The sequence below is a fragment of the Pseudophryne corroboree genome, chromosome 9, assembly GCF_028390025.1.
Source record: "Pseudophryne corroboree isolate aPseCor3 chromosome 9, aPseCor3.hap2, whole genome shotgun sequence".
Taxonomy (NCBI): domain Eukaryota; kingdom Metazoa; phylum Chordata; class Amphibia; order Anura; family Myobatrachidae; genus Pseudophryne; species Pseudophryne corroboree.
The window spans coordinates 315,630,864-315,644,254 of NC_086452.1; the positions used below are offsets into that span (position 1 = coordinate 315,630,864).

At 43.9% G+C, this 13,391-nt stretch overlaps 1 protein-coding gene across 2 annotated transcripts in view; it reads right to left on the reverse strand.

Moving 5' to 3' along the window:
* MEI1 (meiotic double-stranded break formation protein 1) overlaps nt 1-13,391 on the reverse strand; it is a 1,382,157-nt gene that overhangs the window by 753,095 nt on the left and 615,671 nt on the right. For both annotated transcript variants that reach the window (XM_063940445.1, XM_063940446.1), the window contains exon 11: nt 7,042-7,176. In XM_063940445.1, the coding sequence (XP_063796515.1) occupies nt 7,042-7,176 (135 nt within the window). The remainder of the gene's footprint in view (nt 1-7,041; nt 7,177-13,391) is intronic.

Consider the following 13,391-nt stretch of genomic DNA (forward strand, 5'->3'; position numbering starts at 1 on the left):
CGTGTGAGGCATGTCTGAGGCAGGGAGTTCCTCCCCGGAGGAAGCCATTTTAGGGACACAGAGTTGTAATATGGTGGCGCTACCGGCACACCAAGAGCCTGCATGGGTGAAAGAGCTACGTGACAGTATGCATCTGATTAACCGTAGATTAGATAAGTCTGAATCTAAGGCTGCATGCTGGAGAAAATCTGTGGAAGATGTGATTTTTCAGGATGCTGTTATTCCTAATGCGGGCGGCCCCTCTGGGTCACATAAGAGACCATTTGCAAATGTTGTAAACACTGATACCGACACGGATTCTGATTCTTGTGTCGACAATAGTGAATCCAGAGAGATAGATCATAAATTGGCAAAAAGTATACAATATATGATTGTGGCTATAAAGGACGTGTTGGAGGTTACAGAAAGCACTCCTGTACCTCAGGAGAAAGCTTATTTATGTAAGGAAAAAAAATCCAAAGTCACATTACTTCCTTCACACGAACTAAATGCTCTGTTTGAAGGGATGTGGGTGAATCCTGATAAAAAATGTCGTATTCCCAAAAGGATTCACATAGCTTATCCTTTCCCGGTTGAAGACAGGAAAAAATGGGAGTCACCCCCTGTGTTAGACAGTGCACTTTCCAGGTTGACAAAGAAGGTAATTTTCCCTGCTCCTGGCATGGCTTCTCTTAAAGAGCCGGCCCTCAAAGTGGAAACGACATTGAAATCCATTTATGTTACCAATGGTACACTGCTCAGGCCCACTATTGCCTGCGTATGGGTGAGTCGCGCTATTGAAAAATGGTCAGAAAGCGTGTCATCAGAAATTGACACGATTGATAAAGATGAGATACTCCTTAAGTTAGGGAATATCAAGGATGCTGCCGCCTACATGCTGGAAGCAATGAAGGATATTGGACTCTTGAGTTCACAAGCCGCTACCATGGCAGTATCGGTCAGGCGGGCGTTATGGATTCGCCAGTGGAACACGGATGCAGATTCCAAAAGAAACATGGAGGCTCTCCCATATAAAGGTTAGGCCTTATTTGGCGATGGCCTGAATGCGTTAGTCTCGGCGGCTACCGCAGGTAAGTCAACATTTTTGCCCACTGCGCCTGCACCGGCAAAAAAGACCTATCACCCGCAAATGCAGTCCTTTCGGCCCAATAAATACAAAAAGGCGAAAGGTTCCCCCTTCTTTGCAGGAAGGTGAAGGAGAAAGAAGCCCACACCGGCTCCAGGTTCCCAAGAGCAGAAGTCTACCCCTAATTCTGCCAAATCCCCAGCATGACGCTGGAACTCCCTTGCGGGAGGCCGCTCGGGTAGGGGCACGTCTCAAACTCTTCAGCCAGGATTGGATTCTGTCTGGTCTGGATCCCTGGGTGTTGCAAATAGTATCCCAGGGATACAAACTAGAGTTTCAAGACGTTCCCCCATGCCGATTTTTCAAATCGACCTTGCCAGCTTCTCCGCCAGAGAGAGAAGCAGTACCAGCGGCAATCCAAAAATAATGTCAAGACCAAGTTATAGTCCTGGTACCGTTGTCACAACAAGGGCGGGGTTTTTATTCAAGCCTCTTTGTTGTTCCAAAGCCGGACGGCTCGGTCAGACCGATCCTAAATCTAAAAGATCTGAATTTCTTCCTGAAAAGGTTCAAGTTCAAGATGGAATCACTTCGGGTGGTGATTGCCAGTCTGGAAGAGGGGGACTACTTAGTGTCGGTGGACATAAAGGATGCTTACCTGCATGTTCCCATTTATCCTCCTCACCAGGCTTATCTGAGATTTGCGATTCAGGATTGCCATTACCAATTCCAGACGTTACCTTTCGGTCTCTCCACAGCGCCGAGGGTATTCACCAAGGTGATGGCGGAGATGATGGTCCTCCTTCGTCAGAAAGGAGTCAATATAATCCCTTATCTGGACGACCTCCTGATATAGGCGAGATCCAGGGAGCAGTTATTACAAAATATATCCCTCTCCCTGTCAATACTCCAACAACACGGGTGGATCATAAATTACCCAAAGTCACAGTTGGAACCGACAATAAGGTTGTCTTTCCTCGGGATGATTCTGAACACAGAAGTTCAGAGAGTATTTCTTCCGCTGGAAAAGGCTCTGGAAATCCAGAAAATAGTAAAACAGATATTGAAACCATCAAATGTGTCGATCCATCAGTGCATTCGGTTGTTGGGGAAGATGGTGGCCTACGAAGCCATACAGTTTGGCAGGTTCCATGCCAGAATATTCCAGTGGGACCTGTTGGACAAGTGGTCGGGGTCTCACCTACACATGCACAGAAAGATAATCCTGTCATCAAAAACCAGGATTTCGCTCCTGTGGTGGTTGCACAGCTCTCACCTGCTAGATGGATGCAGGTTCGGTATTCAGGACTGGGTCCTAGTAACCACGGATGCAAGTCTCCGAGGCTGGGGAGCAGTCTCTAAGGGGGAGAAAACTTCCAGGGACGTTGGTCACAACAGGAAGCCTGCCTTCACATAAACGTTCTGGAGCTAAGAGCCATTTACAACGGCCTTCAACAAGCGGTACATCTTCTTCAAGACCGTCCCGTGCAGATCCAGGCGGACAATGTAACAGCAGTCGCATGCATAAACAGGCAGGGCGGAACGAAAAGCAGAGCGGCAATGGCAGAGGCAACAAAAATCCTCCGCTGGGCAGAAAAACATCTACAAGCTCTGTCGGCAATGTTCATTCTGGGAGTAGACAACTGGGAAGCAGACTTCCTCAGCAGACACGATCTCCATCCAGGAGAGTGGGGCCTCCACCAAGAAGTCTTCGCAGAGGTGACAAGTCTTTGGGGAGTTCCTCAAATAGACATGATGGCGTCTCATCTCAACAAGAAGCTTCAGAGATACTGTTCCAAGTCGAGAGACCCTCAAGCAGTAGCAGTGGATGCACTGGTGACCCAGTGGGTGTTTTCGTCAGTGTATGTTTTCCCTCCACTTCCGCTGATCCCAAAAGAACTCAGGATCATAAGAAAGACAAGGGTTCGAGCAATCTTCATTGCCCCAGACTGGCCAAGAAGGGCTTAGTACCCAGATCTTCAGGAGTTACTCATAGGAGATCCTCGGCCTCTTCCTCCACGGGAGGACCTGCTGCAGCAGGGGCCGTGTGTGTACCAAGACTTACCGCGGCTAAGTTTGACGGCATGGCTGTTGAGCACCGTATCCTAGCCAGGAAGGGTATTCCTAAGGAGGTCATCCCCACCCTTATTCAGGCCAGAAACGGAGTAACGTCAAAACATTACCACCGTATTTGGAGAAAATATGTGTCTTGGTGTGAATCCAAGAAAGCTCCTATGGAAGAGTTTCACTTAGGACGTTTTCTCCATTGTTTGCAGGATGGTGTGGAGACGGGCCTATGATTGGGATCAATCAAGATCCAGATTTCGGCCTTGTCAGTGCTCTTCCAAAAACAATTGGCCTTTCTTCCAGAGGTTCTGAGCTTCTGCACATCCAGCCTCCATTCGTGCCTCCAGTGGCACCATGGGACCTTAACGTGGTATTGCAGTTCCTTCAATTGGATTGGTTTGAGCCTCTACAAAAGATAGAGTTGAAGTTTCTCACTTGGAAAGTGGTGATGCTTTTGGCATTGGCATCCGCAAGACGGGTGTCGGAATTGGGGGCCTTGTCTCACAAGAGCCCTTACCTGATTTTCCATGAAGATAGGGCAGAGTTGCGAACTCGCCAACATTTTCTTCCAAAGGTGGTTTCTGTTTTTCACATAAACCAACCTATTGTGGTGCCAGTAGTTACTGACACATTCACTGATTCAAAGTCTCTAGATGTGGTTAGAGCTTTGAAAATCTATGTTGCTAGAACAGCTTGTATACAGAAAACAGAGGCTCTGTTTGTCCTGTATGATCACAACAAGATTGGCTGTCCTGCTTCCAGGCAGACTATTGCACGTTGGATTAGAAATACGATTCAGCAAGCTCATACTACTGCTGGATTGCCGTTACCGACGTCGGTAAAGGCCTACTCCACTAGGAAGGTGGGCTCATCCTGGGTGGCAGCCCGGGGGGGTCTCGGCATTACAACTTTGCCGAGCAGCTACTTGGTCAGGGTCAAACACATTTGCTAAGTTCTAAAAGTTTGACACCTTGGCCGACGAGGACCTAAAGTTTGGTCAATCGGTGCTGCAGGGTCATCCGCACTCTCCCGCCCGTACTGGAGCTTTGGTATAGACCCTATGGTCTTGATGTCGTCCCCAGCATCCTCTAGGACGTATGAGAAAATAGGATTTTGATAACCTACCGGTAAATCCTTTTCTCCTAGTCCGTAGAGGATGCTGAGTGCCCGTCCCAGTGTGTACTTTACCTGCAGTTTAGTTATTACAGTTACACAAGTTGTGTTATCTTGGTTTCTGCAATTAGTTCATGCCTGTTGGCGTGTGTTATGTTGAATGCCATGTGTGCGGCATGGTTGAGGGTGTGAGTTGGCAGATATCTCACCACTAGTTAAGTAATTTCTTTCCTCGAAATGTGTCTCCCTGGGCACAGTTCCTACAACTGAGGTCTGGAGGAGGGGCATAGAGGAAGGAGCCAGTTCACACCCAATGAAAAGTCTTTGGAGTGCCCATGTCTACTGCGGATCCTGTCTATACCCCATGGTCTTGATGTCGTCCCCAGCATCCTCTACGGACTAGGAGAAAAGGATTTACTGGTAGGTTATCAAAATCCTATTTTTGCGTACTATAAAATGATACAGAGCTGCTAATTGGTTGATGCAGCAATTTCTCCATTGGCTCACTTCTCCGTTCTTATCACTGCTTAGTAAATGTCCCCCTGAGACTGACTTTGCAGCATAGTTCCTTGTAAAGAAAGAAATTAAATTCTACCAGCCACCTACTGAATTCTGTGTATGTATGCAATTGTAACAGATTCATTTTTCTATTGTAAGTTTTCATTTTATTTGTTTTATGTTGGTCTGACAAGTATAGCTTTTAAATAAAACAAACTTTTTTTTTAAACGAAACCACAGGCTCTTTGTTCCACATTCGCAGTTTATGTTCATATAACCAGAAGTTAAGCCAGACAGCCATTACAACTATGAAGTATGGGACAAAGAGGAGTGAGAACACTCACTACTAGAAGCGCATAGTGTATTAAAACAGTGAAAGACTTACAGTATATAAGAATAATATATATGGACAATGGATTGTTCTTACTCATTCCCTGTGGCGCAATGGTGTCCAATCGATGTATCCAGTAGCTCTCCTTTTTTAACAATAGTGCTCGGTCACCACCACGGGTTGCACCACAGGTTAAACACTTAATGACGTTGTTCCAAGAAGTGTGGGGGTACTGGTTGCTCAGCTGTTCTGCTCTCAGCGGCCTGGTGGATTGTAGTGCAATGGTTTGCCATCCTGTGCCTGTGTCTTGGCGCTAATCCCCTACTGCCAGGGCCCTTTTGGCAGTACCTTAGGCTCCAGCTGCATAGTTCACAGCACGGGGGGACGGAACGGACGACACGCACTGCTCCACAATGCTGCTTTAAGCCTCATCAGCATTGTCTCCCACTTGGCCGTACGTGACCTACTTCCGGTTTTAACCGGAAGTAACGTCATGTGTTCCAGCGGTTTGGAATGTATGACCACGAGGGGCTGTGTTTGTGCCTTTTTCCTTCATTCTGACATGTATAAAACAGGGTTCTGGGAGCCAGGGCTCTGTAATCCTTGTTTCCACTCTTTGTTTTCTTGCTCTGACTTTTTTTCCCTGTTGCCAAATTGATCCTGGTTTTCACCTTGATAAAGGTCCCGGATGGGGACCGAAATGTTGGCGGTACATTGTTGAACTGGCATGTGGAAAAACTGCTTTTTAAAAAAAACAAAATATCCAGTTTTTGTATAGTTTAAAAAGTCTGGAGAGTGCTATCTTTCCCACCAAGTTAGATACTCTGTACTATATATACAGTATATAGATGGGCCAAACGGTTCTTATCTGCCGTCAAATTCTATGTTTCTATGTTTCTATATATATACAAAGAAAAAAGAGGCGGCACTCGGAGACTGGATATTCAAAGTGTATTCACAAAAAGTGACATCAACGTTTCGGGGACCAATTCCCCTTCGAACAGCTGTTCAGGAGAGCCTGTCATCATTCAAAGCTGGAACATTATAAATGTGGTTGTAACTGATAGGGAATACAACAGCACAACCTCTCAGTTTGCACTTATATGAGGGCTGGACCTATGGTGAATACTGATGCACTCAGCGTGATTGTTTTGATTTTAATCCCTTGAAATTGCTTGTGGGAATAGCATTACCGCTAAATCGTTTTCTTGCCCCCATTACTCTTCCAATATTGATTGACATGAACCCCTGATGAAGTCCTTGGGGACGAAACGCGTCGGGTATGGTTTTTCTGTGAGAACATCAGATATCCTGTATAAAACACTATTGGATGGAATATACTGATTATATCATGTCTTCAACAAAATTGTAATCTGTATTTTAAATATATTCACCATTGGATTTTTATGTGATAATCTATGTTCACTAAAAGTATAATGCGCATAGATAATATGTGAATAAATCTACTGTTTTTATCACTTTGTGGTCATAATCTGGAAAAGTATTTCATATAATCAACACATACAGCTCCCTTTGACATTCTGTATTTTTGTATTCTTTTGTCTGTACTCTACCTAACGGAGAGTACGTCATAAGGTTTGGAGCTTTCACTTAGCGCATAATTAGGTCTATACCACTTCCATATATATATATATATATATATATATATATATATATAATATAACATGTGCTGCTAGTAGTGAGTTTTCTCATTCCTCTTTGTCCTATTTTTTATTTTTATTGGATGAACCCAGTATATAGCAAGTGTAGCTGCTGTTTATTCATTCAATCTAAGGTAATTTTAATATTATTGCTCCTGGTTTTCTTCTTTTGTTGTCAAATATGAAGTAGTAACTGCAAACTAGAAATCAGAGGGAGATGGATGTTTGAAGATAATAATCTTACTTTTTAGATAAAACGATTTTCTGAAAATGTTTCCTAAAGATAGACACCTCCCTTAACAAACCTTAGAAATGCAGAAATTGCTCTAGAGGCTTCAGTTGCGACTTCCAGAACAGGACTGTTCACAGCCTCCTTCAGTACATCTACAGCAGCTTTGAAAATGCCAGGGTTAGTAAACAGCTTGATTTCAATTGGTTGCCTATAAAATCACAAAATAATGGTAAACTATTGACTTCTTAAAAATCTCTACATGCAAAAGTAAGTAGTCTTCAGGACATGGAAGAGAAAATTGGATTTTATATACCTACAGATAAATCCTTTTCTTGTAGTCCGTAGAGGATGCTAGGATCCAATTTAGTACCATGGGGTATACACTAGGAGCCACTGGCACTTTAAGAGTTTAATAGTGTGGGCTGGCCCCTCCCTCTATGCCCCTCCTACCAGACTCAGTATAGAAAATGGGCCAGAGGAGACGGACATACTTCGAGAGAAGAAAATACACAGATAGTGGTGAGATTCACACCAGCTCACACATAACAAAAGGAAAGCCAAGCTAACCAACGTGAAACGATTCAGCAATGGCTGTACCAACAATACTTAACCAAGTAACAATTAGTGATGAGCGGGTTCGGTTTCCGAGAAACCGAACCCACCCGAGCTTTACATTTTTTTACACGGGTCCGAGCAGACTCGGATCCTCCCGCCTTGCTCGGCTAACCCGAGCGCACCCGAACGTCATCATCCCGCTGTCGGATTCTCGCGAGATTCGGATTCTATATAAGCAGCCGCGCGTCGCCGCCATTTTCACACGTGCATTGAGATTGATAGGGAGAGGACGTGGCTGGCGTCCTCTCCGTTTATATAGTTAATTATTAATAGTATACTACACAGTTGATCTGATTGCTTAGCTTATTGTGGGGAGGATTGGGGACTGGGGAGCAGCTGTTAGGAGGAGTACAGTGCAGAGTTTTGCTAGTTTTTTATCCGTTCTCTGCCTGAAAAAAACGCTCCATACCATATCTGTGCTCAGTGTGCTGCATGATATATATCTGTGCTGAGTGCTCACACTGCCTAATTGTGGGGACTGGGGAGCAGTTATAGCAGGAGTACAGTGCATAGTTTTGCTGACAGTGACCACTAGTATACGTTTGTCTGCCTGAAAAACACTCCTGTGGTGGCTTTTTTTTATACTAGTTAAGCAGTCTGCTGACAGTGTCCACCAGGTCCATTATACTGTATATAGCAGTACGGTAGGCCACTGCTGTACCTACCTCTGTGTCGTCACTCGTCGTCCATAAGTATACTATAGTATCCATCCATCTACATTGTATACCTGTGGTGTCTTTTTTTTTTATACTATAAACGCAGTCTGCTGACAGTGTCCACCAGGTCCATTATACTGTATATAGCAGTACGGTAGGCCACTGCTGTACCTACCTCTGTGTCGTCATTTGTCGTCCATAAGTATACTATAGTATCCATCCATCTACATTGTATACCTGTGGTGTCTTTTTTTTTAATACTATAAACGCAGTCTGCTGACAGTGTCCACCAGGTCCATTATACTGTATATAGCAGTACGGTAGGCCACTGCTGTACCTACCTCTGGGTCGTCACTCGTCGTCCATAAGTATACTATAGTATCCATCCATCTACATTGTATACCTGTGGTCTTTTTTTTTATACTATAAACGCAGTCTGCTGACAGTGTCCACCAGGTCCATTATACTGTATATAGCAGTACGGTATGCCACTGCTGTACCTACCTCTGTGTCGTCACTCGTCGTCCATAAGTATACTATAGTATCCATCCATCTACATTGTATACCTGTTGTGTCTTTTTTTTATACTATAAACGCAGTTTGCTGACAGTGTCCACCAGGTCCATTATACTGTATATAGCAGTACGGTAGGCCACTGCTGTACCTACCTCTGTGTCGTCACTCGTCGTCCATAAGTATACTATAGTATCCATCCATCTACACTGTATACCTGTGGTGTCTTTTTTTTATACTATAAACGCAGTCTGCTGACAGTGTCCACCAGGTCCATTATACTGTATATAGCAGTACAGTAGGCCACTGCTGCACCTACCTCTGTGTCGTCACTCGTCGTCCATAAGTATACTATAGTATCCATCCATCTACATTGTATACCTGTGGTGTCTTTTTTTTTATACTATAAACGCAGTCTGCTGACAGTGTCCACCAGGTCCATTATACTGTATATAGCAGTACGGTAGGCCACTGCTGTACCTACCTCTGTGTCATCACTCGTCGTCCATAAGTATACTATAGTATCCATCCATCTACATTGTATACCTGTGGTGTCTTTTTTTTATACTATAAAGGCAGTCTGCTGACAGTGTCCACCAGGTCCATTATACTGTATATAGCAGTACGGTAGGCCACTGCTGTACCTACCTCTGGGTCGTCACTCGTCGTCCATAAGTATACTATAGTATCCATCCATCTACATTGTATACCTGTGGTGTCTTTTTTTTTATACTATAAACGCAGTCTGCTGACAGTGTCCACCAGGTCCATTATACTGTATATAGCAGTACGGTAGGCCACTGCTGTACCTACCTCTGTGTCGTCACTCGTCGTCCATAAGTATACTATAGTATCCATCCATCTACATTGTATACCTGTGGTGTCTTTTTTTTTATACTATAAACGCAGTCTGCTGACAGTGTCCACCAGGTCCATTATACTGTATATAGCAGTACGGTAGGCCACTGCTGTACCTACCTCTGTGTCGTCACTCGTCGTCCATAAGTATACTATAGTATCCATCCATCTACATTGTATACCTGTGGTGTCTTTTTTTTTATACTATAAACGCAGTCTGCTGACAGTGTCCACCAGGTCCATTATACTGTATATAGCAGTACGGTAGGCCACTGCTGTACCTACCTGTGTCGTCACTCGTCGTTCATAAGTATACTATAGTATCCATCCATCTACATTGTATACCTGTGGTGTCTTTTTTTATACTATAAACGCAGTCTGCTGACAGTGTCCACCAGGTCCATTATACTGTATATAGCAGTACGGTAGGCCACTGCTGTACCTACCTCTGTGTCGTCACTCGTCGTCCATAAGTATACTATAGTATCCATCCATCTACATTGTATACCTGTGGTGTCTTTTTTTTTATACTATAAACGCAGTCTGCTGAGTGTCCACCAGGTCCATTATACTGTATATAGCAGTACGGTAGGCCACTGCTGTACCTACCTCTGTGTCGTCACTCGTCGTCCATAAGTATACTATAGTATCCATCCATCTACATTGTATACCTGTGGTGTCTTTTTTTTATACTATAAACGCAGTCTGCTGACAGTGTCCACCAGGTCCATTATACTGTATATAGCAGTACGGTAGGCCACTGCTGTACCTACCTCTGTGTCGTCACTCGTCGTCCATAAGTATACTATAGTATCCATCCATCTACACTGTATACCTGTGGTGTCTTTTTTTTATACTATAAAGGCAGTCTGCTGACAGTGTCCACCAGGTCCATTATACTGTATATAGCAGTACGGTAGGCCACTGCTGTACCTACCTCTGTGTCGTCACTCGTCATCCGTAAGTATACTATAGTATCCATCCATCTACATTGTATACCTGTGGTGTATTTTTTTTTTATACTATAAACGCAGTCTGCTGAGAGTGTCCACCAGGTCCATTATACTGTATATAGCAGTACGGTAGGCCACTGCTGTACCTACCTCTGTGTCGTCACTCGTCGTCCATAAGTATACTATAGTATCCATCCATCTACATTGTATACCTGTGGTGTCTTTTTTTTTATACTATAAACGCAGTCTGCTGACAGTGTCCACCAGGTCCATTATACTGTATATAGCAGTACGGTAGGCCACTGCTGTACCTACCTCTGTGTCGTCACTCGTCGTCCATAAGTATACTATAGTATCCATCCATCTACATTGTATACCTGTGGTGTCTTTTTTTTATACTATAAACGCAGTCTGCTGACAGTGTCCACCAGGTCCATTATACTGTATATAGCAGTACGGTAGGCCACTGCTGTACCTACCTGTGTCGTCACTCGTCGTTCATAAGTATACTATAGTATCCATCCATCTACATTGTATACCTGTGGTGTCTTTTTTTTTATACTATAAACGCAGTCTGCTGACAGTGTCCACCAGGTCCATTATACTGTATATAGCAGTACGGTAGGCCACTGCTGTACCTACCTCTGTGTCGTCACTCGTCGTCCATAAGTATACTATAGTATCCATCCATCTACATTGTATACCTGTGGTGTCTTTTTTTTTATACTATAAACGCAGTCTGCTGAGTGTCCACCAGGTCCATTATACTGTATATAGCAGTACGGTAGGCCACTGCTGTACCTACCTCTGTGTCGTCACTCGTCGTCCATAAGTATACTATAGTATCCATCCATCTACATTGTATACCTGTGGTGTCTTTTTTTTTATACTATAAACGCAGTCTGCTGACAGTGTACACCAGGTCCATTATACTGTATATAGCAGTACGGTAGGCCACTGCTGTACCTACCTCTGTGTCGTCACTCGTCGTCCATAAGTATACTATAGTATCCATCCATCTACATTGTATACCTGTGGTGTCTTTTTTTTAAACTATAAACGCAGTCTGCTGACAGTGTCCACCAGGTCCATTATACTGTATATAGCAGTACGGTAGGCCACTGCTGTACCTACCTCTGTGTCGTCACTCGTCGTCCATAAGTATACTATAGTATCCATCCATCTACATTGTATACCTGTGGTGTCTTTTTTTTTATACTATAAACGCAGTCTGCTGACAGTGTCCACCAGGTCCATTATACTGTATATAGCAGTACGGTAGGCCACAGCTGTACTTACCTCTGTGTCGTCACTCGTCGTCCATAAGTATACTATAGTATCCATCCATCTACATTGTATACCTGTGGTGTCTTTTTTTTATACTATAAATGCAGTCTGCTGACAGTGTCCACCAGGTCCATTATACTGTATATAGCAGTACGGTAGGCCACTGCGGTACCTACCTCTGTGTCGTCACTCGTCGTCCATAAGTATACTATTTGTATCCATCCATCTACATTGTATACCTGTGGTGTCTTTTTTTTTTTATACTATAAACGCAGTCTGCTGACAGTGTCCACCAGGTCCATTGTACTGTATATAGCAGTACGGTAGGCCACTGCTGTACCTACCTCTGTGTCGTCACTCGTCGTCCATAAGTATACTATAGTATCCATCCATCTACATTGTATACCTGTGGTGTCTTTTTTTTTATACTATAAACGCAGTCTGCTGACAGTGTCCACCAGGTCCATTATACTGTATATAGCAGTACGGTAGGCCACTGCTGTACCTACCTCTGTGTCGTCACTCGTCGTCCATAAGTATACTATAGTATCCATCCATCTACATTGTATACCTGTGGTGTCTTTTTTTTAATACTATAAACGCAGTCTGCTGACAGTATCCACCAGGCCCATTATACTGTATATAGCAGTACGGTAGGCCACTGCTGTACCTACCTCTGTGTCGTCACTCGTCGTCCATAAGTATACTATAGTATCCATCCATCTACATTGTATACCTGTGGTGTCTTTTTTTTTTATACTATAAACGCAGTCTGCTGACAGTGTCCACCAGGTCCATTATACTGTATATAGCAGTACGGTAGGCCACTGCTGTACCTACCTCTGTGTCGTCACTCGTCGTCCATATACTATAGTATCCATCCATCTACATTGTATACCTGTGGTGTCTTTTTTTTTATACTATAAACGCAGTCTGCTGACAGTGTCCACCAGGTCCATTATACTGTATATAGCAGTACGGTAGGCCACTGCTGTACCTACCTCTGTGTCGTCACTCGTCGTAAATAAGTATACTATAGTATCCATCCATCTACATTGTATACCTGTGGTGTCTTTTTTTTATACTATAAACGCAGTCTGCTGACAGTGTCCACCAGGTCCATTATACTGTATATAGCAGTACGGTAGGCCACTGCTGTACCTACCTCTGTGTCGTCACTCGTCGTCCATAAGTATACTATAGTATCCATCCATCTACATTGTATACCTGTGGTGTCTTTTTTTTATACTATAAACGCAGTCTGCTGACAGTGTCCACCAGGTCCATTATACTGTATATAGCAGTACGGTAGGCCACAGCTGTACTTACCTCTGTGTCGTCACTCGTCGTCCATAAGTATACTATAGTATCCATCCATCTACATTGTATACCTGTGGTGTCTTTTTTTTTATACTATAAACGCAGTCTGCTGACAGTGTCCACCAGGTCCATTATACTGTATATAGCAGTACGGTAGGCCACTGCTGTACCTACCTCTGTGTCGTCACTCGTCGTCCATAAGTATACTATAGTATCCATCC